At 43.0% G+C, this 26,250-nt stretch overlaps 1 protein-coding gene across 1 annotated transcript; it reads left to right on the top strand.

Annotated features, from left to right (window-relative positions):
* Positions 1-420: 420 nt before the first annotated feature.
* On the top strand, positions 421-24,900 carry LOC121865900 (guanine nucleotide-binding protein G(s) subunit alpha-like). Its single transcript, XM_042365461.1, has 10 exons — positions 421-866; positions 4,221-4,293; positions 6,730-6,757; positions 8,422-8,519; positions 9,566-9,620; positions 10,761-10,907; positions 19,476-19,606; positions 19,762-19,892; positions 21,708-21,772; positions 22,793-24,900. Exons 1-10 carry the CDS (start codon positions 758-760, stop codon positions 22,991-22,993), a joined length of 1,038 nt encoding a protein of 345 aa, XP_042221395.1. The 5' UTR covers positions 421-757; the 3' UTR covers positions 22,994-24,900.
* Positions 24,901-26,250: the final 1,350 nt, after the last annotated feature.

The raw sequence follows: 26,250 nt of genomic DNA on the forward strand, positions 1-26,250 counted from the left end.
GGCAACTATTCTTACATATTCTTATCACTTATCGGTGACATTAGACGTAACCTTATCACGTGTGAACTGACAGCTCAAGCTGGACCAGTACACCTTATCGTTCTTATCAAGACATTCACACTCAACCTAACCGGATATGAAGGGCAGCCAAGCTTTATAATTTGCCTTACATATTGACCTATTATCCAATGTTGAAGTTCTGATAGAGCAAATGTTTATTAAGCGAAAATGCTTTAAAACTGCAGTTGCTGTTATCGTAAAGCGAACGACTTTATTCAAGTTATAGCACATCAACACCGCTACTTTACAGTATATCAGCCGTGAATACTTCGAGAAAAATTTGATTGTAAATCCGATGTTTTCAGAGTGAGGAGATAATCTATGGCGATAACGAGGACTGAGGAGTGTGTGGTGGAGGTCACGGTGGTGGTTGCGGTAGTGAGGTGAGTGGCATCGCCTGAGGCCGCCGTGTATGGCTGGAGGTGGTGAGAGCACTAGACCTCCCTCGCTCCTGCTAAGGTGCGCTGCGTTAAACTTCAACTGTGCTAATAAGAAAATCAACTAATGCCCTCATATCTCGAAAAAACAACAACTAATTTGTGGATCAGTGAATTTATAGTGAAGAACTTATATAAAAACTCCTCTTTTGTGATTGAAGAAAAATTATCCAACTAATTCTGTTACATCAAGTTACGAGGAAATATTTTTTGGAAGTAGCTGTGCAAGTATATCCAAGCTGGCTCTTTCAGATCCCACAATGGTGTTCTGTGGTGTAGATCACGGGAGGAGACAGAGTAAAGAGCTGGAGAAGAAGATTTCTACATGGATGAAGGAGTACACGAAAGCTATCAAAATTTTGTTATTAGGTGAGTCCGATTTTAAAGGATTTTTTTTATCGTGTAAGTTTTGAGGATTTATTTTAAGGGAATTAAATTTTTGTGGGTTTTTATTCAATAGTATTTAAAATGTTGTGGATTATGTTTTTATTTTATTTTAAAAGAATGAATATTTTAAGTATATATATCTTCTCAAGTTAAAAAGATTATAAGTAATGTTCCACAATATTAAATAATATTTTAAGGATTTTCTCCATTAGTGACAAAGGCATCACTTTTGAAACAAATATTTTTTTTTCCATTTTCTCCTACGATTTTCATTTCAGAATTCGATATTGTATAGTTATCTAAACACGTAAAGGTTCATTTCAATCTCCAAACATTAAAAAAATATCTCACGTGAAAACAGACGTACTGTAGGTAAGATAAAGCTACACACAGACAGGCATAACGGGTAATAAAGATAAACACTAACATATATAAGACATAAAACTTATCGAAACGTAAAGTATTATTTTAGGCATTAATATTACTGTTAGATAATTACTAACATAAAATATATATCAACAAATTATTTTAACCCCAGCAGATAATACATATTTTTTTTTCACGGCAAGAAGACAAATATCATCTTTAAAACAAAGAGTTTGGAAAATTTTCTACTGATGAAGAGGAAATTCTCCCCCCCCGTTGACGGAGAAGAGTGGGAAACTTATAAGAATTTCCAGGAGTTCTGTCCACTCGGCTTCCTCCTCTTCCCAGCTCTAAGCACTCGAGGGAGTGAATATGCCGACTGTCAACACAGCCCAGAGTCCTCCATCGATTGTGTTGCCCGGGTGTTGTGCCGACACACTGTTCTCACCGACACATACAGTAGAGGGCCCGACCAAGGCCACCTAGAACTCTTCTAGGTGGCCCGACCCTGTGACGTGTAGATTCTAAACAAAATGATCTACTGTAAACAAGATGGTGAAACCGTTATTTCTACAGCCTAACCTAACCCTACCAAAACTATTGTAACTTATATATTAAGAACTTTAGGACAGGTTAAAGGCTGTTAAGGTCAGGTTAAAGGCATGCACTGGCCCCTGCACTAGTGTTGGTCAAGTCTGGTCTTGAAACAGCTGTGACATAGTGGGGCGGGTGTATGCTAGCTCCAGGTATGGTCACTCGACTGTCTAGTGTCCTCTGAGATGTTTATAGACTTCAATTAAGTCACCCCTTGCCTGTCTATATTATACTCTATGGCTAGGCAGTTGCAGGCGCTCTAATCTCTCGGGGTAGCTAAGGTGCGTGGTGGCCCTACTTTGGACATTTTCAATCAACTGACAGTCCTTAGCATATCTCGGGGATCAGGTGGGTTGACAGTACTCCAGGCGGGGAAGCATCTCACTAGCTTAGTTGCTTAATTCACCTTCTTCTCACAATGGCCCGAGAGCTTCAGTTCGTAGTCAACATACACACCCGGGTCTTTTTCACATTTGGTCTCTATTAAAGCAGTTTCTTCATCCCGTTGGGACATGTGATACAACCCCTTAATCTTAGCAGCCATTTCTTCAACCATTCCTGAAGTTGACAGCGATTTTTCTGTAGCTCTTCAAAGTCCGTTTAGTTATTAGCTTCCCTGAATAACTTGGAATCTGCCCTTTTGTGCCATGTCTGAAGTCCTAAGGCCCTCAGCTTACTTGAGTTATCGAGATGACATAGTTCAGGAATCATTTTAATCGTTCTGTGTCGTACATGTAACTGCATTAACGTTAATTAAACTGAGATTAGGTAGTTAGCATAGATACGTGTGGTCGAGATAGGTATAGTTAGGTAGATTACGAATTATCACCAAGTTTCCTGGTGTATGTGTGTGTGTGTAACAGTCCAGTACTTGATTTAAAGCGACCATTTACACACATATATCGGTTCAGTATAGACTACCAGTAAGCTCACCAGACAAGTGTTAATACGCACACACCATATTATTTACTGAGTGGGTAAGCCGTCACTGAGGCCTAAGTACACACACACACACACACACGTAACCTGTATTCTTTTACGGTAATACATAATACTGAAGAAGTTTGGGGAGTTGATCCAAAGTGGTGGTGAGAGATAAATTAATATATTTTGTTGTAAATAAAGAACTTTTGCTCACTTTAAAATACAATAGATACAAAATTTCGAAAAGCAGGTGTCCCTATGATTGGTCAATACCGTCCATACGTCACTGTTATTGGTTGATAGGGTCCATGTATCACTGTGATTGGCCAATACCGTCTATGCGTCACTGTTATTGGTTGATAGGGTCCAAGTCTCAGTGTCATTGCTGTGATTGGTCAGTACCGTCCATGTTATACTGTGATTGGTTGATAGGGAATTCGGACACTTACTTTTTCATCCAACAAATTTTGCGAGGTTAAGTTAGGTTAGGTTAGGTTAGGTTAGGTTAAGATGATAGGCTAGGGTAAATTAGAACGTAACTTAGGTTAGTTTAGCTTAGGTTAGGTTAGGTTAAGATGATAGGTTAGGGTAAATTAAAACGTAACTCAGGTTAGTTTAGGTCAAGTTAAACTAGGTCACAATAAGTTTGGTCAAGTAGGTGAGGTTAATAAAGTTTATATTCAATACTCTACGTAGCTGAAACTTATTTACGAGTACTACCTAATGAATACCTGCCACATACACCTGTACACCCTTAATTGTACCCCCCACCTACACCCTCTCCCCACGGTGTCACATTCATTAACGTCTAAAAAACATATATTAATTTTCCTAAGTGCGTGTGTAAGTATATAGTAAGATAAGCAACTCCAACTCACAGCTTATGATGGACACTCCTAGCAGCTCACTCCTGTTGCCATCTCAGGATCCTGTATTTTTTTCTTTTTAGCTTTGATATTCACCTACAGAGCAGTCTTATAGAGTTTGTTTACAGAGCCTTCCTACAGAGCAGTCTTACCGAGCAGTCTTACAGAGCAGTCTTATAGAGTTTGTTTACAGAGCCTTCCTACCGAGCAGTCTTACAGAGCAGTCTTATAGAGTTTGTTTACAGAGCCTTCCTACAGAGCAATCTTACAGAGCACAATAATGTAGTATATAGCAGGGGATTTAAACAGTCTATTGTATCGCCGTAAACAGTAATCTCTTTTGATGTAGTTATGGCCACAAATACTTGCTGTTATCTGTGTGCGCGCGCATGTGTGTGTGTGTTTTACTTTACTATATACTTTCCATCATGTGTTATATATGTGTACCATTATATATGTAACCAACATGTGTCTGGTCATGTATTCTAACACATTTACGACAAGTTACACGTTACATCAGGAGTGTTGTTACCTGATATGTGTTGGAGGGACTTTTAAACCATCCTTCCTTCCTTCCTTCCCATAGGTGCAGGAGAGTCAGGCAAGACCACCATTATCAAACAGATGAAGATTTTACACATCAGTGGCTTCTCACCTGAGTAAGTGATGCATCCTATGTCATTATTGTGTTACCTGTCCTCTCGACCCGAATGAACCCCTTCCCCCCCTTAGTGAATTTCAGCAATATTTATTAAACATTTTGTAATATAAAAAAAAAACTAACCTGGAATTGAGGGTAAAATCTGCAGGTCATGATTTATCAGCGTGTAAGATTACGAGTGAAATCGGGTCAAAGTGGCAGATTATGGGTCGAATCGGATTATGTCGATATCGTAGTCTGGCTAATGAGACGACCATTTCCTCCAATAGGAATGAATAGTTAAACCAATCATTACCATAACTTTGATCAGCCAAGTAGAGTAAATAATAATAATAATAATAATAATAATGGTAACGAAAAAATAAATGATACTACTACTACTACTACTAACTACTACACATTGTACCAATATTAATAATAAAAATAATAATAATAATAATCACAAAATTTACCATCCCACACCATCCCACCCCACCATCCTACACCCCACCATCCTACACCCCACCATCCTACACCCCCACCATCCCACCACCCCAACCATCCTACACCCACCATCCCACACCCACCACCATCCTACACCCCACACCCACCATCCCATCCCCACCCATCCCACCCCACCATCCCACACCCCACCATCTCTACACCCACCATCCTACACCCCACCACCATCCTACACCCACCATCCTACACCACTCACCATCCTACATCCCACCCCATCCCACCCCACCATCCTACACCCCACCATCCCACCCACCACCATCCCACACCCCACCATCCCACCCCCACCATCCCACACCCACCATCATCCCACACCCCATCCCACACCCCACCATCCCACACCCACCCACCATCCCACACCCCACCATCCCACACACCCCACCATCCCACACCCCACCATCCCCACACCCCACCATTCCACACCCCACCACATCCCACACCCACCACCATCCCACCCCCACCACATACCCCATCCCACACCCACCACCATCCTACACCCCACCATCCCACACCCCACCATCCTGACACCCACCACCATCCTACACCCCTACCATCCCACACCCACCACCATCCTACACCCCACCATCCCACACCCCTACCCATCCCCACACCAACCATCATCCCACACCCCACCATCCCACCCCACCATCCCACCCCAACCATCCCACCCCCACATCCCACCCACCATCCCACACCCACCATCCCACACCCCATCCTGCACCCAACCATCCCACACCCCACCATCCTACACCCCATCCCACCCCATCCCACACCCACCACCAATCCCACACCCCACCATCCCACAATCTACCCTCACCATCCCACACCCACCATCCCAACCCCCAACACCCCACCACCATCATCCTACACCCCACCATCCTACACCCCACCATCCCCACACTCTACCATCCTACACCCCACCATCCCACACCCACCACCATCCTACACCCTGCACCATATCCCACACCCACCACCATCCCACAACCCCAACCATCCCTGCATCCCACACCACCATCCCCACCATCCTGCACCCCACCATCCCACCCACCACCATCCCACACCCCACCATCTACACCCCACCACCATCCCACACCCCATCCCACAACCCACCATCCCACACCCACCATCCTAACCTCACATCATCCCACACCCCACCATCCCACACCCCACCCATCCTAACCCCACCATCCCACACCCCCACCATCCACACCCACCACCATCCTACACCCCTACCATCCCACAACCACCATCCTCCATCCCCACCATCCTACACCCCCACCATCCCACACCCACCACCATCCCACACCCCCACCATCCCACACCCCACCCATCCCACCCACCCACCATCCCACACCCCTACCCATCCCACACCCACCACCATCCCACACCCCACCATCCCACACACACCCCACCATCCCACACCCCTACCATCCCACACCCACCACCATCCCACACCCAACCCATCCTACACCCACCACATCCCACACCCCACCATCCTACACCCACCACCATCCTACACCCATGCCATCCCTCACCCCCACCATCCCACACCACCACCACTCTACACCCCACCATCCTACACCCCACCATCCCACACCCCACCATCCTACACCCTACCATCCTACACCACCATCCCACACCCCCACCTCATCCCACCATTCCCCACACACCCCACCATCCCACACCCACCACTTCCACACCCACCATCCTACACCCCACCATCCCACACCCACCACCATCCTGCCCACCATCCCACACCCCTACCATCCTACACCCCTACCATCCCACACCCACCACCATCCCACACCCCCCACCATCCCACACCCACCACCATCCTACACCCCTACCATCCTACACCACCACCATCCCACACCCCCACCATCCTCACCCACCATCCCACACCCACCACCATCCTACACCCACCACCATCCTACAGAGAGAAGAAGGAGAGGCACAGGACCGCTGCAACATCCTAGAGGGCATTACCACCTCACCAGGAACTTAGATGAGCTCGGGATTGCTAGCCAGCGGCGATAACTGCCCTCCAAGGATTATGTCCTTAGCATCGATCCTGAGGACTTTCCATTCCTGAGTGAGGAGAGGGGGTGAGGGGGGTAAGGTGAGAGAGGGGAGAGGAGAGGGGGAGGGTGGAGGAGGAGGATGGGAGGGGAGGTGGTTGGGTGAGGTATTGTGAGGGAAGGATTGAGGTAGTGGATGAGGAAGGGTGGATGAGGGAGGAGGGTAAGGAAGGGGAGAAGGTTGAGGGAGAGAGGAAGGAGACAGAGGGTGAGGAGTGTGGACCTTGACCCCACACTGCACACCTCCTGAGTAAAAGACTAGACACTTTCCTACCACCACACTGCCACCACCACCACCACCACCACACCACCATCACCAACCACCACCACCACTCCACCACCACCACCACCTACCACCACCACCACCACCATATCACCCCACCAACCATCACCGCCACCACCACCACCACCACCATACCTACCACCACCACCACCACACATCACCCCACCACCACCACTACCACCATTATTACCCCACCACCACATCACCACCCACCACCACCACTACCACCATTATTATCACCCTTACCACTATCACCACCACCACAACCACAACTACTACTACCACCATTACCACCACTACTATCACTACCACCACCACCACCACCTGTACCTGAACCACACACACACACACACACACCTGCTGATGACGGCACCTAGGCTGTTTACCTGGCCAGAGACTCTCCCAGGTGAGCATGTTAAAGTTCACCCTTAATTAGATACCTGAGAGAGAGAGAGAGAGAGAGAGAGAGAGAGGAGCTAGGTGGGAGTTATCTGTAATAAGTAACCCTCCATCCTGCCCTCCTCCCTGACCTCCATCCTCCCTGTCCTCCATCCTGCCTTCCATCCTGCCATACTGTAAACATCATTAGTCTGAGATAACGTTACATCACCTCTCTATCTCCTCACGACAGAGTTCTAATGCAATTTCGACTCCATTAATAGCTCCACCTTGTCACTCCTACATCGCTAATGACACCATCTTGAGTTCGGGGTTACCAAAATATTATAAACTTCTGATCCTTTGAGAATCTTAAGTCGTATAACCTAAACCTATGGTCTTGAAAGGTTTTTTTTTGTCAGATAGTTTATGATTTATGCTTCCAGGTTTAGGTGTTCAGTTAGAGAGGACTGTGGGGACGGTGAGTTAGGTTAATGTTTGTTTCAGTTGTTGATTGGTTTATGTTAGATATTTCAAAACTAGTCAGTGTTTGTGATTGGTTGATTGGTATTTGGTGCCCTTTTAGGAATCTAGTCCATGTTTGTGATTGGTTGATTGGTATTCAGTTTGTGATTGGTTGATTGGTATTTGGTGCCCTTTTAGGAATCTAGTCCAAGTTTGTGATTGGTTAATTAGTTTCTGTTGATTTTTTGAAGACTTAGTCAGTGTCTGTGATTGGCTAATTAGTATCTAGTACTTTAATGAAAACAAATGACTGTTTAATTACCATTCTGATGTCTGGTACCTTGGAAAGAGGAGTCAATTGTCCATATTCTGTTGTTTGTTTTATCTTCAATTGCTGTTTTCACTCGATTTCTTTTTTACACAGGAGTTCTATGACCACACGTTACGGCTATGGAGAGACGCAGGGATCCAGGAAGTATATTCACAACAACACAGGTTTCAGCTAATAGACTGTACCAAATAGTAAGTCTAAGTGAAATATACATAATGTCTTAAAATCGGGTGAAGTCTAGTGTCTATGAGGGATTATATTATGTATAACTCTGAGATCAGTTGTGAAGCAGTGAAGGTAGAGTCTCAATTTTAATTATGACGCTATTTTAGGGATATTTAACGTTAACAAATTAGTAAAGTTACGTTTTTTTTATTCACCAAGTAACTGAGACAATATTCACCTGGCGAGAGGGACATATGGTGACTCAAACTCTCACGGAACTCCACTATCTGGGCTGGATTTACATGGTCTAATTTTAACCCCAGAGATAAGTGGATTATATAAGTGGATTAAATAAGTGGATTAAATAAGAGGATTAAATACTATTATAACTTTTTCTCTCCCGTAATTGTGAGTTAAGAGACCTCCATAACGGACGATTAATTGACATTCAGTTAGAGAGAGAGAGAGAGAGAGAGTTAACAAAGGCTAGCTGTTTACACGATACACTGATTACCATAACAATATGATGAGTGATGAACCAGGCTCTTGTTGTGTACCCTGTGGTGGGGGGGGGGGGAAGGGGGATGGGAGGAGGAGAGGGGAGGGGAGGAGGTGAGGGGGCTCTAGAGGATTCTTATTCGTTTAAAAAAAAACCCTCAAAACAATAACACAAACCACAGACTTAATTAAAATAGTCTCATGGTAAATAAAACGTCATTTTTTAACATCCTGAGTGTACCAAATTAAAATAATTCTCTATAATTAAGGAAAAAAAAAATATCTTACGATCCTCTGGGAATCTATGCTGTGTACGTGTGTATGTATGTATGGATGAACGTTATACTCTGTCTGTCTGTCTGTCTGTCTGTCTGTCTGTCTGCCTGTCTGTCTGTCTGTCTGCCTGTCTGTCTGTCTGTCTGTCTGTCTGCCTGTCTGTCTGTCTGTCTGCCTGTCTGTCTGTCTGTCTGTCTGTCTGCCTGTCTGCCTGTCTGTCTGTCTGTCTGTCTATCTGTCTGTCTGTCTGCCTGTCTGTCTGTCTGCCTGTCTGTCTATATTTTCTCGTCTTCTTCAGCTTCCTGGATCGAGTGGAGGAAGTGAGACAGATTAACTACGAACCCACGATTCAGGTGAGTGATTGAGTGAGTAATTCTGGTGGTGGTGAGTGATTAAGGTGATGGTGATTAAGGTAGTGGTGATTAGTGAGTAATTCTGGTGAGTGAGTGAGTGATTAAGGTGAGTGAGTGATTAAGGTGAGTGAGTGATTGATGAGTAATTCTGGTAGTGGTGAGTGATTAAGGTGAGTGAGTGATTCAGGTGAGTGAGTGATTAGTGAGTAATTCTGGTGAGTGAGTGAGTGATTAAGGTAGTGAGTGATTAAGGTGAGTGAGGTGATTAAGGTGAGTGGAGTGATTCAGGTGGTGGTGATTGAGTGAGTAATTCTGGTGGTGGTGAGTGATTAAGGTGGTGGTGATTAAGGTGGTGGAGTGATTCAGGTGAGTGAGTGATTCAGGTGAGTGAGTGATTAAGGTGAGTGGTGATTAAGGCAGTGGTGATTCAGGTGAGTGAGTGATTGAGTGAGTAATTCTGGTGAGTGAGTGAGTGATTAAGGTGAGTGGTGATTAAGGTGGTGAGTGATTAAGGTGAGTGGTGATTAAGGTGAGTGAGTGATTAAGGCGAGTGGTGATTAGGTGAGTGAGGTGATTCAGGTGAGTGGTGATTCAGGTGGTGAGTGATTCAGGTGAGTGAGTGATTCAGGTGAGTGAGTGATTCAGGTGAGTGAGTGATTAAGGTGAGTGGTGATTCAGGTGGTGAGTAATTCTGGTGAGTGAGTGATTAAGGTGGTGAGTGATTAAGGTGAGTGGAGTGATTCAGGTGAGTGAGTGATTCAGGCGAGTGAGTGAGTGAGTGAGTGAACAAGCCAATATATTAGACTGTGTTCATGAGTATTTATATAATTATGTACAGTATATATTGTAAAGTATTATTCTTCCGTATATCAACCAAAATAACATCACCATAATTATCATACATTTTAACGTATAACTATGTATATAACTATGTATAAACACCCATAACAAAACCATCTGTGACCTCATACTGTCTACATCCCGCAAAAAATGACCTTTCGTGACCCCTAACATGAACCCATCCAACAATGACCTTTTCTGACCCCTAAAAACAACAATAATGACTCCTCCCCCCCTATATGAATCTCTCCAAATATGACCTTCTGTGACCTAAGTTGACCTCTTGACCTCCTCCTACAGGATATTCTACACAGCAGGCGGAGGACCACAGATATACAGAAGATTGAGTTCGAGGTCAAGGTACCGAAGAGGTATGGAGGCGGATCACTTAACTTCTGGATGTTTGACGTTGGTGGCCAGAGAGGAGAGAGGAAGAAGTGGATACAGGTGAGGGGTGAGGGGGTGAGGGGTGAGGGGTGAGGGGTGGGGGTGGGGGTGAGGGGTGGGGAGGGGTGGGGTGGGGTGGAGGGGTGAGGGGGGAGGGGGAGGGTGTGGGGGTGAGAGGGTGAGGGGTGAGGGGTGGGGTGAGGGGTGAGGGGTGAGGGGTGAAGGGGTGGGGGGTGGGGGTGAGGGGTGGGGGTGGGGGGAGGGGTGAGGGGGAGGGGTGGGGTGGGGGTGAGGGGTGAGGGGTGGGGGGGTGAGGGGTGGGGTGTGGTGGGGGTGAGGGGTGAGGGGTGAGGGGTGTGGGGTGAGGGGTGAGGGGTGAGGTTGAGGGGTGTGGGGGTGTGGGGTGAGGGGGTGAGGGGTGTGGGGTGAGGGGTGAGGGTGAGGGGGTGGGGTGGGGTGAGGGGTGAGGGGTGTTGGGGTGAGGGGTGTGGGGGTGAGGGGTGTGGGGTGAGGTGAGGGGTGAGGGGTGAGGGGTGTGGGGTGAGGGGGTGAGGGGTGAGGGGTGTGGGGAGGGGGGTGGGGAGGGGTGAGGGTGGGGGGGTGAGGGGGTGGGGGTGGGGTGAGGGGGTGAGGGGGTGAGGGGGTGTGGGGGGAGGGGTGAGGGGTGAGGGGTGTGGGGGTGAGGGGTGTGGGTGTGGGGTGGAGGGGGAGGGGGAGGGGGGGGTGGGGGGGTGAGGGGGAGGGGTGAGGGGTTGAGGGGTGTGGGGTGGGGTGAGGGGTGGGGGTGGGGTGAGGGGTGTGGGTGAGGGGTGTGGGGGTGTGGGGTGAGGGGGTGGGGTGAGGGGTGAGGGGTGGGAGGTGAGGTGAGGGGGAGGGGGGGTGAGGGGTGGGGTGAGGGGTGGGGAGGGGTGAGGGGTGGGGTGAGGGGTGAGGGGTGGGGTGGGGTAGGGGTGTGGGGGAGGTGAGGGGGTGGAGGGGTGAGGGGTGGGGTGGGGTGAGGGGTGAGGTGAGGGTTGAGGTGGGGTGTGGGGGTGAGGGAGGAGGGTGTGAGGGGTGAGGGGGTGAGGGGTGGGGTGGGGTGAGGGGTGAGGGGTGAGGGGTGGGGGTGAGGGGTGTGGGGTGGGGTGAGGGGTGGGGGTGGGAGGGGTGAGGGGTGGGGAGGTGGGGGGGGGTGAGGGGTGGGGGAGGGGTGGGGTGAGGGGTGGGGAGGGGTGGGAGGGGTGGGGTGAGGGGTGGGGGTGAGGGGTGAGGGGTGGGGTGTGGGGTGAGGGGTGGGGGGGAGGGGAGAGGGGTGGAGGGGTGGGAGGGGGTGGGGGGTGAGGGGTGGAGGGGTGTGGGGGGGGGTGAGGGGGTGTGGGGGTGAGGTGGGGGGGGGGTGAGGGGTGTGGGGTGAGGGGTGGGGGGGAGGGGTGGGGTGTGGGGTGTGGGGGTGAGGGGGGGGTGGGGTGGGGGGGGGTGAGGGGTGAGGGGTGAGGGGGGGGTGAGGGGTGTGGGGTGAGGGGTGGGGGTGAGGGGTGAGGGTGAGGGGTGGGGTGTGGGGTGAGGGGTGAGGGGTGAGGGTGAGGGGGGGTGAGGGGAGGGGTGAGGGGGTGAGGTGGGTGGGGTGAGGGGTGAGGGGTGTGGGTGTGGGGTGAGGGGTGAGAGGTGAGGGGTGAGGGGGAAGGAAGAGAGAGAGAGAGTTAAGAAGATCCCGGTAAGAGGTCAAGGGCTTAAGATGGGGGTATTATTGTGCTATACAACAGAGCAAGACGAGAACCATAAGGACGAGAATCACTTTTATATATGAATATGATTTTCACTCCTATATACTGTACAGCGTCTTTATCCGAGACCCAAACCCACGTCTTCGCTACTGTATCTACCCAACGCTGCTTTTCTACCGCTACGTCTACTTTTTTATTCCCGACGTTACTACTACTACTACTGCTACTACTACTACTACTATTACTTTTACAACAACAAAATTTACTACTAAGATTTTGCGAATGAAATATACCTAAGAGAAATTGTTGGAACTTGGAGAATTTTTACCTAGTAATAGTAAATAAGTTGATAAATCGATAAATACGTAAATAAAGAAATGTAATAATAAATCAACACATATTTTTATCTTAAGAGCACAAGGGTATATATTAAAAGAACGAACCCGATCAAGTAATTTGCGAACTAGTTTATTCTTACGATTAACGAACAGCCCAGTAAACTAAGTTCTCTTAAAAAATCAACTACACTATTGTATCTGATTATAAAAGAATTCATTAAACAACTTTGAGAAAACTGAATAAGGAAATTAAGGTTATAAGCTAAATTAATTACCTTTGTCATTTTACCACTGTCCCCAGCTGATCCCAACTATGACGTCATAGGTCAGCTTTACGTCACACAGGGAGATTTTTTTTTTACAAGTAATTTTATTCCTATACTGAGAGTTAACTTGTTATCTAAACTGACCTAATTGAACTTATAGATTAGATTAGTTTAGTCTGATTCACCGGAGGGGTTTTAATACAGGAAATAGCTTTGATAGAATTTAGTATTAGAGTATTATTATATCATGGTATTAGTTTGAAATTTCAAGGATAAAATTTACTTTTAAAAATAATAAATATAAAATAAAGAAGGATTATATTCGTCTAAATAAAAATTACAATATTACAAATGGTTTTAGAACAGGAGGAAAACAGTCGAATTAATATATATCGAAAATTATGTAGGAAAAATATACTTAAGAAAATGAGTAACAGCCATCAGCCATAAATCACGATTGGCTGAGGAAAAATTATGTTACATCTTTACGTGTATTTATATGATTGTCTGACGTTAACCAGGATAAAACACTTAAATGAAACACTACTCCTTAAAGGTTAATGATAAATAGACAACACACACACAGTACTAGACATAATACCTGTGAGGTTAAGTCCACAAGGATCATCATGACCTAACCTGGGGGACAAAAACTTAACCTAACCTTAACCTAACCTAATCTAGAAAATCTTACGTAAATTATATCCTGAAACGAGACAAAAACGAACGTAATAGTGAAGTTTATAGTATTTTCGGTGCCATTTTGTGTTATATCTCATAATTAATTTTTTTCTCGTTAATTTATTCTAAAAAATTCCTAATTAGGAGATTAAACATAATGAGTTTATTTTTATTATTATATTTTTTTATTTCTAAGTTTTTTGGGTAAAATTTTTTGTTTATCGTCTTTTGTTTTGACGAATCAGCTGACCTTGGATATGACGTCACAGAGATATGACGTCACAGAGATAACATTATTGGAACAGTTAACCTTTACTACCACCACCACACGACCACACCAGGGTGAGAGGTGAAGGTGAGAGGGGAAGGGGGTAGAGGAAGGGTGAGAGGAAGGTGAGAGGGGAAGGGGGGAGAGGGGAAAGGAGAGGGGGAGGGGGGGAGAGGGGAAGGGGTGAGAGGGGAAGGGGGATGAGAGGAAGGGGTGAGAGGGGAAGGGAAAAGGAAGAAGGAAAAGGGAGGAGGAAGAAGGAAGGGGAAGAAGGGAAGAAGTTGGGCCATACAGCCTCTATACGTAACTAACATCGATTCACTGACTGACTAACCTACTGACGGCGTCTCCAACCAAATTACTTAAGCACTTTTCTTGGAATTAAAACCTAACCTAACCTAACCCAACCTAACCTAACCAAACCAACCTAAACAAACCTAACTTAATATTTAGAAACAGTGCCGGTAGCTCTATACACGCTTGTTTCTGACTCACTTTTACTATCTGGGGACAGCTTAAGGGTATCTGATAAATTATATACAACAATAATAAACATAACAAAAACAATAATAATAATAATAAATAATAATAACAACGACAAATAAACAACAAAAACAATAAATAAATAAATAACAACAACAATAAATAAATAACAAACAAATAAATAACAACAATAACAACAACAACAACAACAACAACAACAACAACAAATAAATAAATAATCAACAAAAATAACAAATAACAACAACAACAAATAAAATAACAACAACAACAAATAAACACAAATAACAATAACAACAACTACAAATAACAAATAACAATAATAAATAAATAATAATAACAACGACAATAAACAATAACAACAACAAATAAATAAACAAATAACAACAAACAACAACAACTACAACAACAACAACAACAACAACAACAACAACAACAACAACAACAACAACAACAAATAACAACAAACAACAACAACAACAACACAACAACAACAACAAATACAACAAATAACAACAACACCAACAAATAACAACAACAAAAACAACAACAACAAATAAACAACAACAACAACAACAACAACAACAAATAAATAAACAACAACACCAAATAAATAAATAACACAAATAACAACAATCCAACAACAACAACACCAACAACAACAACAACAACAATAAACAACAACAACAACAACAACAACAACAACAACAACAACAACAACAACAACAAACACCAACAACAACAACAAATAAACAACAACAACAAATAACAACAACAATAATAATAATAATAGCAACAATAATAACAACGACAACAAATAACAACAAATAAATAACAAACAACAACAACAACAACAAATAAATAACAACAAAATAAATAAATAACAACAACAACAACAACAACAACAACAACACAACAACAAAACAACAACAACAACAACAACAATACAACAACAAATAAATAAAATAAATAATCAACAACAACAAATAATAACAACAACAACAACAAATAAATAAATAAATAAATAACAATAAATAACACTAAATAAATAAACAATAAACACTAAATAATAACAACAACAAATAAATAACAAATAAATAACAATAAAAATAACAACAACAACAACAACAACAACAAAAAATAACAACAACAACAAATAAATAAATAACAATAATCAACAACAACACCAACAAAATAAATAAATAAATAAATAAATAATAAATAACAACAACAACAACAAATAAAATAAACAAATAAATAACAACAACAAATAACAAATAACAACAACAACAACAACAACAACACTAACAACAACAACAACAACAATCAACAACAACAACAACAACACTAACAACAACATCAAAAATAAATAACAACAAATAAAACAAATACAACAACAATAAATAAATAACACTAACAATAATAACAACATAAATAACAATAACAATAAATAAATAAATAAATAAATAAATAAATAAATAACAAAATAAATAAATAACAACAACAATAAATAAATAAATAAATAATAAATAAATAATCAACAATAAATAATAACAACAACAACAACAAATAACATAAATAAATAAATAAACAAAACAAATAACAACAAAACAAATAAATAAATAACAACAACAACAACAACAACAACAACAATAATAACAACAACAATACAAATAACAAATAACAACAAATAACAACAACAACAACAACAACAAATAAAACAACAAATAACAAATAACAACAACAAATAAATAACAAAACAACAAAATAACAACAAACAACAATAATAACAATAACAAACAACAACAACAACAACAATAATAAATAAATAAATAAATAAATATAACAATAAATACTAACAATAACAATAAATAAATAAATAAATAATAAATAATAAATAAATAAATATACAATAACAATAAATAATAAATAAATAAATAATAACAATAATAACAATAATAAATAACAATAAATAACAATAAATAATAATAAAATAATATACAATAAATAAATAACAATAACAATAAATAAATAAATAACATAATAAATAAATAACAATAAATAAATAAATAAATAAATAAATAAATAAATAAATAATTAACAATACTAACAATAATAAATAAATAAATAACAACAACAACAACAATAAATAAATAAATAACAACAACAACAACAAACAACAACAACAACAACAACAACAACAACACCAACAACAACACCAACAACAGTAACAACAACAACAACTATAGTCTTAATAAAGGCAAAACACTGTACAAAGGTAATAATTTTGACTCGTTTTAAGCCACAGATTATGTTTACATTATGACGTCATAAGCTTCCGCGACGCTGATTGGTTTATTCATCACGTCTTTTATTTCAATATTCAAACATTGTTTTTTCATCTCTATTCCAACCATTTAATTATCTATTCTATCAACTATCTATCCATCATCTATCTATCTATCTATGTAGCTGTCAGTCTGGGTCACCTGTTTTCCCTCTGTGTGTGTGTGTGTGTGTGTGTGTGTGTGTGTGTGCGTGTGTGCGTGTTTGTGCAGAGAGATTAGAGAGATAATTTCTATTAGTTTTATTTCCCAATTCCTCTCTCTCGCTTCTAACACTCACCACCTTTACACTTCTCCTTCTCCATTCTTCTTCTTCTATCAGCGTTTCTTTACCCCAACTGTGGGTTAGGTTAGGTTAGGTTTGGTAGGTTAGGTTAGGTTAGGATGGGTTAGATGATGATGTTGCTGATGTGTGTATTTTGGTCGATGTGAAGGAATAGGAGAAAAATTTATGTTATTCTGGAGGATGTGATCGTATATAGGGACGTCTTAAGGGATGTGATCGTATATAGGGACGTCTTAAGGGATGTGATCGTATATAGGGACGTCTTAAAGGATGTGATCGTATATAGGGCGTCTTAAGATGTGTTCGTATATAGGGGCGTCTTAGGGATGTGTTCGTATATAGGGGCGTCTTAAGGATGTGTTCGTATATAGGGGCGTCTTAAAGGATGTGTTCGTATATAGGGCGTCTTAAGATGTGTTCGTATATAGGGGCGTCTTAAAGGATGTGTTCGTATATAGGGGGGTCTTAAGGATGTGATCGTTATAGGACGTCTTAAAGGGATGTGTTGATATAGACGTCTTAAAGGATGTGTTCATATAGGGCGTCTTAAGGATGTGTTCGTATAGGGCGTCTTAAGGATGTGATCGTATATAGGGACGTCAGGGATGTGTTCGTATATAGGGGCGTCTAAGGGGATGTGTTCGTATATAGGGCGTCTTAAAGGATGTGTTCGTATATAGGGACGTCTTAAAGGATGTGTTCGTATATAGGGCGTTAAAGGATGTGATCGTATATAGGGACGTCTTAAGGGATGTGATCGTATATAGGGACGTCTTAAGGGATGTGATCGTATATAGGGACGTCTTAAAGGATGTGATCGTATATAGGGGCGTCTTAAAGGATGTGTTCGTATATAGGGGCGTCTTAAAGGATGTGATCGTATATAGGGGCGTCTTAAAGGATGTGTTCGTATATAGGGGCGTCTTAAAGGGATGTGTTCGTATATAGGGCGTCTTAAAGGATGTGATCGTATATAGGACGTCTTAAAGGATGTGATCGTATATAGGACGTCTTGAAGGGATGTGTTCGTATATAGGGGCGTCTTAAGGGATGTGATCGTATATAGGACGTCTTGTGCGATGTGTTCGTATATAGGGGCGTCTTTTAAAGGATGTGTTCGTATATAGGGCGTCTATGATGGATTCGCATATAGGGACGTCTTAAGGGATGTGATCGTATATAGGACGTCTTAAGGGATGTGATCGTATGAAAGTGCCCAAGGGATGATCGTATATAGGGCGTCTTTTAAAGGGATGGATCGTATATAGGACGTGTCTTAAGGGATGTGTTCGTATATAGGGCGTCTTAAAGGATGTGTTCGTATATAGGGCGTCTTTTAAGGGATGTGTTCGTATATAGGGCGTCTTAAGGGATGTGTTCGTATATAGGGACGTCTTAAGGGATGTGATCGTATATAGGGACGTCTTAAGGGCGATCATAGGGGCGTCTTTAAGGGATGGATCGTATATAGGGGCGTCTTAAGGGATGTGTTCGTATATAGGGGCGTCTTAAGGGATGTGTTCGTATATAGGGGCGTCTTAAAGGATGTGTTCGTATATAGGGGCGTCTTAAGGGATGTGTTCGTATAGTGACATTTCAAAAGATGTGTTCGATCCTTTAGAAGATGTGTTCGATACTCCAGGAGAAGGTGTGCGAGCGAGGGAGCCATATCAGCGGGTCCCCAGAGCAGATAACAGCTATCGGCTTTGTTTTCTGTGAGCCACGCGACGCCCTGGTGCTGTCTGGCTCACAAGGTTCCTCTATCTTGTTTTATCTCGACTGGATTATCACCATGACGTTGTGTTTGGTGTCGCCTTCACCAAGATGAGGTAGTAGAGGGGTGGGAGAGAGGGAAGGGGGTGGACAGGATGGAAGGGGGTGGAGTGAAGAGGGGTGGGGGTGGAAGAAAAGGAGGTGGAAGAGGTGGAGGGGGTGAAGAGGTGGAAGAGGGTAGAAGAGGTGGAGGAGGGTGAAAGAGGGGTAGAGGGTGGAAGAGGGGTGGAGGAGGGGTTGAGGTTGTGGTGGAGGGGTGGAAGAGGTGGAGGAGGAGGGATAGTTGTGATGGAGGGAGTTGAAGGACGGAGGGGGGTTGGTGGTAGAATGGTGAAAGGAGGGAGGCAATGGGAGAGGAGGAGGCGGATGAAGGTGAGGTGAAAGTGAAGACGGTGATGAATTCCTATCAAACCTAACCTAACCTAACTTAACTTAACCTGACCTGACCTGACCTAACCCACCTGCAGGTATTCGACGGGATCCAGGCGGTGTTATTCCTCGTGTCCGCCAGCTGCTTCGACCTCGTCATCCGGGAGGACGAAGAGACCAACCGCCTTCAGGAGTCCATCGACATTTTCCAGAGCGTGTGGCACTCCAGGTAGGTCCTCCAGGTGTGGCACTCCAGGTAGGTCCTCCAGGTGCTGCCAGAAGGTGTGACACTCCACTGTTATATAATTCTACACCATTATATCACCTTTTAATGTTATCTTACACCAAAATACACTGTTAATCTTTCACTCGCCCCCGTTACAGGTTTCTCAAGAACTGTGGATTCATTGTCTTCCTGAACAAACAAGACATCCTGAGGGAGAAGGTTGTCAGTGGTCGTAAGAATATTGGTGATCACTTCCCAGATTATGTCACCTACAAGCTCGAGAGTAGAGGTGGGTGATGGTGAGGATGTGATGGTGAGGGTGTGATGGTGAGGGTGAGTGATGGTGAGGGTGTGATGGTGTGGGTGTGATGGTGTGGGTGTGATGGTGTGGGTGTGATGGTGTGGGTGAGTGATGGTGTGGGTGAGTGATGGTGAGGGTGTGATGGTGTGGGTGTGATGGTGTGGGTGAGTGATGGTGTGGGTGTGATGTGTGAGGTGTGATGGTGTGGGTGTGATGGTGTGGGTGAGTGACGGTGAGGATGTGATGGTGTGGGTGTGATGGTGTGGGTGAGTGGTGTGTGATGGTGTGTGATGGTGAGGGGTGTGATGGTGGTGTGATGGTGAGGGTGTGATGGTGTGGTGTGAGTGATGGTGAGGGTGTGATGGTGTGGGTGTGATGGTGAGGGTGTGATGGTGTGGGTGTGATGGTGAGGGTGAGTGATGGTGAGGGTGTGATGGTGAGGGTGTGATGGTGAGAGTGAGTGATGGTGAGGGTGTGATGGTGAGGGTGAGTGGTAGTGGGGGTAACATAGATCAGACGATATCAAAGACTAACTGAAGACTTACTTAGGCTTCTGTTTCTGTCTGTCTGTCTGTCTGTCTGGTAGCTGTCTAACCCTCCAGTGTGTGTCTAGTTACTGTCAATGTCTCTAATCTTTAATATAATCTCTCTCACATGACATAATCTCACTCCTCCTAAGCTCCTGGAGTCGTCTTTCCTGATTTTAGCTACAGTGAGGGACTTCCCGCCTTTGCATCTATTTTTACCGCGGACCACTCGGCTCTACGTCTGGTCCTTAAAAGAATTAGCACCTATAATGTCAGGATGTAGGGGGTTTGACTATTTTTAGTGACTCCAGAGCAGCATGGCTTCTCTGGAGTGTTTCAGTCTCACCCACCATCTGGATTTAGATATTTTTAACTGGCTCGTGGTGCTCTGTCGACGGGGCTTTAATATGGATTTGTGTTGGCTTCCCGTCCAAGTCTCTATGCGAGGTAATGAGAGAGCTGATGAGGTGGCCAAGTCTGCTGCCTCTCGTTATGCCCCTTTGTGCTCCCTCCCTCACACAGATGTCAGGTCAGTCGTCCGGACCTCCTGGCAGCTGCAGTGGAACTAGTGTTTGCCTGTCGCCAATGAACTGCGGGAGATTGTGGCAAATATATTCCCGCCGCTGTGAGACTGCCCTTAGACACAAACCACCTCGCCCACAGTTTCCTTATGGCCAGAGGACCACTGACTGTGAGACACTTGCTGGTAGTGTCTCAGTCATATGGTCTTGGGGAGTCGTTTTGTGGCTGAGTGCCGGCAGGGGGATGGATGGTTTCTCCTTCTCAATGGTGCTCAGCGGAAGAAGCTCAGCGCCTGATGATGGACATTTTAAATTTTTAACTGCAATAGTGGTATCCAGCCGCTTGTGATTTGAATATTATTTTATTTTATTGTAATTTTGGTTTTAAACGTAATGAACTTTTATTTTATTTATATCATAGTTTTAATTTATTTAAATTTTCTGCATCAAATAGCCACAGACTGAGACGCCAAGAAATTTGCTCACTCACTCACCCACTCACTTAATCACTCACTCACCCACTCACTTAATCACTCACTCACCCACTCAGTCAATCACTCACTCACCCACTCACTCAATCACTCACTCACCCACTCACTCAATCAACAAACAAACAAATAAATAAATAAATCAACCTTAGCAGATAATATGTCTGTCTCCCGTAAGTGCATCTCTCCAGTAAGTGCATCTCTCCAGTAAGTGCATCTCTCCAGTAAGTGCATCTCTCCAGTAAGTGTGTCTCGCCTCGCCCACAGATCGAGACAGTGAGGAAGACGAGGAATACTTGAGGACTCGTTGCTTCATCAGAGACAAGTTCATTGTAAGTAACTCATCACATCTAAGTTAACAATGAGAAAAGTATATAATGAGTCACTTATATTTTATGTGTAGGACTTAAAGTTTAATTGTGGAAGGAATATTTTGGAAAGTCTTACAATGGAATGAAATGATAGCTTCTGAGTTAACCCTTTGAGCCCTGGTGGAGTAAATCGTCGTGTTCAAAGGGTTAACTCCTCCTCCTCCTCAAAGGGTTAACTCCTCCTCCTCCTCCTCAAAGGGTTAACTCCTCCTCCTCCTCAAAGGGTTAACTCCTCCTCCTCCTCCTCAAAGGGTTAACTCCTCCTCCTCCTCAAAGGGTTAACTCCTCCTCCTCCTCAAAGGGTTAAGCACCTCCAACACTCTACTTATGTATAACCCTCCACATGCCTCTATGACTATTTTACCTCCTACACGCACTCACCAACACTACATACGCTCTCCAACACTGTACACACACACCCTCCAAGACTATATACAACCTCCAACACTGTAAACACACCTTCCAACATTATATACACCCTCCAACATTGTACACACACACCCTCCAACACTGTAAACACACCCTCCAACACTGTCAACACACCGTCCAACACTGTAAACACACCCTCCAACATTGTACGCACATACCCTCCAACACTGTAAACACACCTTCCAACACTGTAAACACACCCTCCAACATTGTACACACACACCCTCCAACATTACATACAACCTCCAACACTGTAAACACACCGTCCAACACTGTAAACACACCCTCCAACACTGTACATACACCCTCCAACACTGTAAACACACCGTCCAACACTGTAAACACACCCTCCAACACTGTACACACACCCTCCAACGCTGTAAACATACCCTCCAACACCGTGTACACACACACACACACACACCCTCCAACCTTTTAAAAAAATTTCAACATCGTACAAACAGCCTCCAACATTGTATGCCTCCTACATACTCATTTCCATACGACACCTCAACCACCACCCGTCACTCTCCTCCTTTGGTCCTTCTACAGGCGATCTCGAAGCAGGTGGTGACGAGGGAGGGGAGGAAGCTGGCCCCAGGGTTGATGATGCTAGAGGAAGAGACGTCGAAGGAGTGTTACTGTCACTTCACCACCGCCACCGATACTAACAACGTCAAGATCGTATTTGAAGACGTTCACAACATGATCATTATGTGGAACTTGAAGGAGATCGGTGTCAGCATTTCCTAGCTGATTGAGAGATGACAACGACGATTTAAGTCTTTAAGATGATATTGGAGTTAAGAGATAGGGTTTATAGGATGTTATCGAGGTGTCAGTGAAGGATGGTGGATGGGGTATTGATGATATCTACAACATGGTCATTGTATTTTGAAGTTTGGAAGAGATCGGTGTTGGTGATACTGAGCTGATTCAGAATGACGACTTGAAGACCAATATGGGACCACCAGCCTGAAGTCATCCCAGAGTGCAGTGCTAATGACAACCTTATCCTGAAGTAGAGTTTAAGTGATGTCATGTCTTAGCGAATTATAATTAATGAAAATTACCGTCTTAAGTGAGGTATGAAGACCTTAATATAGGTTGTGACGAGGTGATGAGTGTGTGAAATCTAAACTAGAGCAATGTCAGCATCTTTTAGTTGACTCTTAAGTGATGATGAGGGATAATTCAGTGTTGTATTCATTACAGATTATTTAGAATTATCACGAGGTCTGTGTTACCGAATGTCACCTGATTCTGAAGGTCGACGATTTATTTAGATGAAGGTGAATGATGTTCCGAGTTTTATAGGACCACTTGAAGACGACTAGGCCCTTCTTGTTTAATTCACCTAAAGATTAGCCAACCTGACGCTAACCTAACCTTAACCTACCCTAACTTAAACTATCTTAACGCCACCTACCCTAATCTAACTTAACTCCTTCCAGGTAACGTTTGGAGGTTTAATTTGGTGACATACTTTTCAGGTGATCCGGGTTTTTTAAGTCATCATTGAGATTCACAACATATACAGCATGTGAGATTTGATCCAGTGGAGGCAGCTGCTTGTGTGATGATCATTTCAGACGAGGTTGTACTGTAGTAACTTTTGATTCGGATCCTCAATAAAAAAAAAATCGTATGTGACTTCTTTTTGATAACCGAGATTAAAAAAATATATACGTATCTAGTTACGGACAGTATGGTCGTGGTGATATTTCAACATTCAGATAAATCCTCATAATCGGGGGAAATATTTAACATGCAAATCTTTGACAATTCTTGCTCAGTCCGGACTCATAAAGGTTCGCATGGTGAATATTCCTCTTAACTAATGGCGTAACTAATGGTCAACTTAAGCTCGAATATAACAAACAAGAGCAATAGCAACAAAATATATATTGTGACTGATTTTCTACATACATTCACATCGAACCAGACAGAATTAAGGTAGCGTGTCGTATCCAAATATTCATCATACGAATCTTTGTTGGTCTCAAGTTTTAGGGCTCTTACTAAACACTGACTTCATATATAACACTCTATAATGTCCCAGAGTGTGATACATCTGGTGGTTAATGGAGTGTTATTAATATATTATGTACGGTGTATTTTCCTAAGGACTGCCTACTATAAGGTGATTGTAGATGGGCCTTAGTTCTGATAGCCTCTAATCTAACCTAATTTATTGTAACTGTGGATATAATTCTAGTCCTAATATACCCTAATCTAAAGGGTTATGATAGAGGGATAACAGCTCTGGGGGCCCATTTGACCTACAACCTTGTTCGGTCGAGTATTTATTACATTAGTTACTCATGATAGTAATACATTTTCTATAGTTACGTAAATTTTTTCGTGCTCTTTCTTAACTGTTGTTGACACACACTGAGGCCTTCCAGTAGTTTATTAAAATAATACGAGACAGTCAAAACAATGAGTTGGGATGAAAGTAACGTTCTATGCAGTTTTAGCTCAACAATATGAGAGAGATTTAAAGATTCATATCAGGGACTCAAAGACACACGACAAACGTCTTTCACACACAGCATCGTGCACCTGTGAACCTTTTGATGTAGAAAACTTCAACACTGGTGATCTTGTTAAGCTGCTTATCTTCTTATGTAGTGAATTAATAATATAACCCACCAATATATTGTGTTTCCTAATTCCTTGTTTGTGTAGTTGTTTACAAGTATTCCCCTGAGGAAGTGAACCGTGTGGATTATTGAAGGAAATAATGTTTGTGTATATGCGTACTTCAGTCAACAGGAACCAAGTGAAATTTATTTCATCCAAACTACGATTTGCTTAATCACCAAATCTGATAAAACCTACTTCGTGATGCCGTATTCAATTTATTTATTTATTTTTCTTTTTTTTACGGGGTTTAGCCCACCCGGGCACAGGTCACTGACCCACATCGGGGCCTGAGGGGCGAAAATACAAAAACAATAATAATAATAATAATAATAATAATAATAATAATAATAATAATAATAATAATAATAATTAATAAAATACCAATACAAACCGTCAGCCAACACCTTCAGAAATGTTCTCTTAATGTTTTGGTCTCGAGAACAAGAACAAGCAATAACCTGACAATATATCAACGTTTAGGTTCGTATCTCAAGGTGGACAACAATAGTTATCAATAATAAACCTTTTAACTAATACAACACAGGCCAGGAACACTCTCGGGGAGCCAAAATACGGATTCACAAGTACAATTAAACAAATAAACGTGTTACTGTTACTCTTTCAGCCACGCCAAGGAGTATCAATGGACTACATAACAGAGTAGCCGTCGAGAGTGTTAACTGTTGGTATTTATGGTCGTAAGATAATTAATAAAAGCGAACTTCAACTTTAAAAACTGCCCTGGATGCATTTAATAAACTTTTATCGAATTTTATGATAAAGTTAACTAAGTAGACCAGTGCTACAGGGAGTGCAACTTTACCTCTGAGGTGGTAGTAACACCCGTCAGCTGGTAGAATCCACCGGCAAGCATTACACCCATCATCCAGCACTACCAAGCCGTCAGCAATAATAATCAATAGCAGCAGCACCCGTCAGCAGCAGCAGCACCCGTCAGCAGCAATACACAGAGACTGAGAAGGGCTGTGAAGTTTCGAGACGTGTGAGTGAGGCCTCGACTCCTCCAGACTTAAGCCTGAACCATCTGAATCCCAGTTTACTAATGAAGATAAAATTCTATGACTAAATCACCAATGAGAAAATAACAACCTAAAGTAATAATGATTAACCACTTTTCCAAATAAACCTTAATTACTCATTTGATCACCTAAAAATCATTGAGTAAATTGGTTCAGTGTTTGAGGCCAGATTCTGACTTTCGTTCACTGGTCCAGATAATGACGTCATTAGTGGGCAGTGTTTATAAACGAGGTTGTTGCGTTTTTAATTGTTTTTTTTTTTTATTTAATTGACAATAGATGAAATTGATAATAAAATATACAATACCCGATTTATGGGAT

Source organism: Homarus americanus, unplaced genomic scaffold (genome assembly GCF_018991925.1).
Source record: "Homarus americanus isolate GMGI-L3 unplaced genomic scaffold, GMGI_Hamer_2.0 scaffold50745, whole genome shotgun sequence".
Taxonomy (NCBI): domain Eukaryota; kingdom Metazoa; phylum Arthropoda; class Malacostraca; order Decapoda; family Nephropidae; genus Homarus; species Homarus americanus.

Bases quoted from the DNA above. Each gene is read 5' to 3' on its own strand.
- LOC121865900 (XM_042365461.1), top strand. From the start codon at position 758: ATGGTGTTCTGTGGTGTAGATCACGGGAGGAGACAGAGTAAAGAGCTG. The intron at 8,520-9,565 runs GTAAGTCTAAGT...CGTCTTCTTCAG, and splicing joins CTAATAGACTGTACCAAATA to CTTCCTGGATCGAGTGGAGG. The intron at 19,607-19,761 runs GTAGGTCCTCCA...CCCCCGTTACAG, and splicing joins CAGAGCGTGTGGCACTCCAG to GTTTCTCAAGAACTGTGGAT.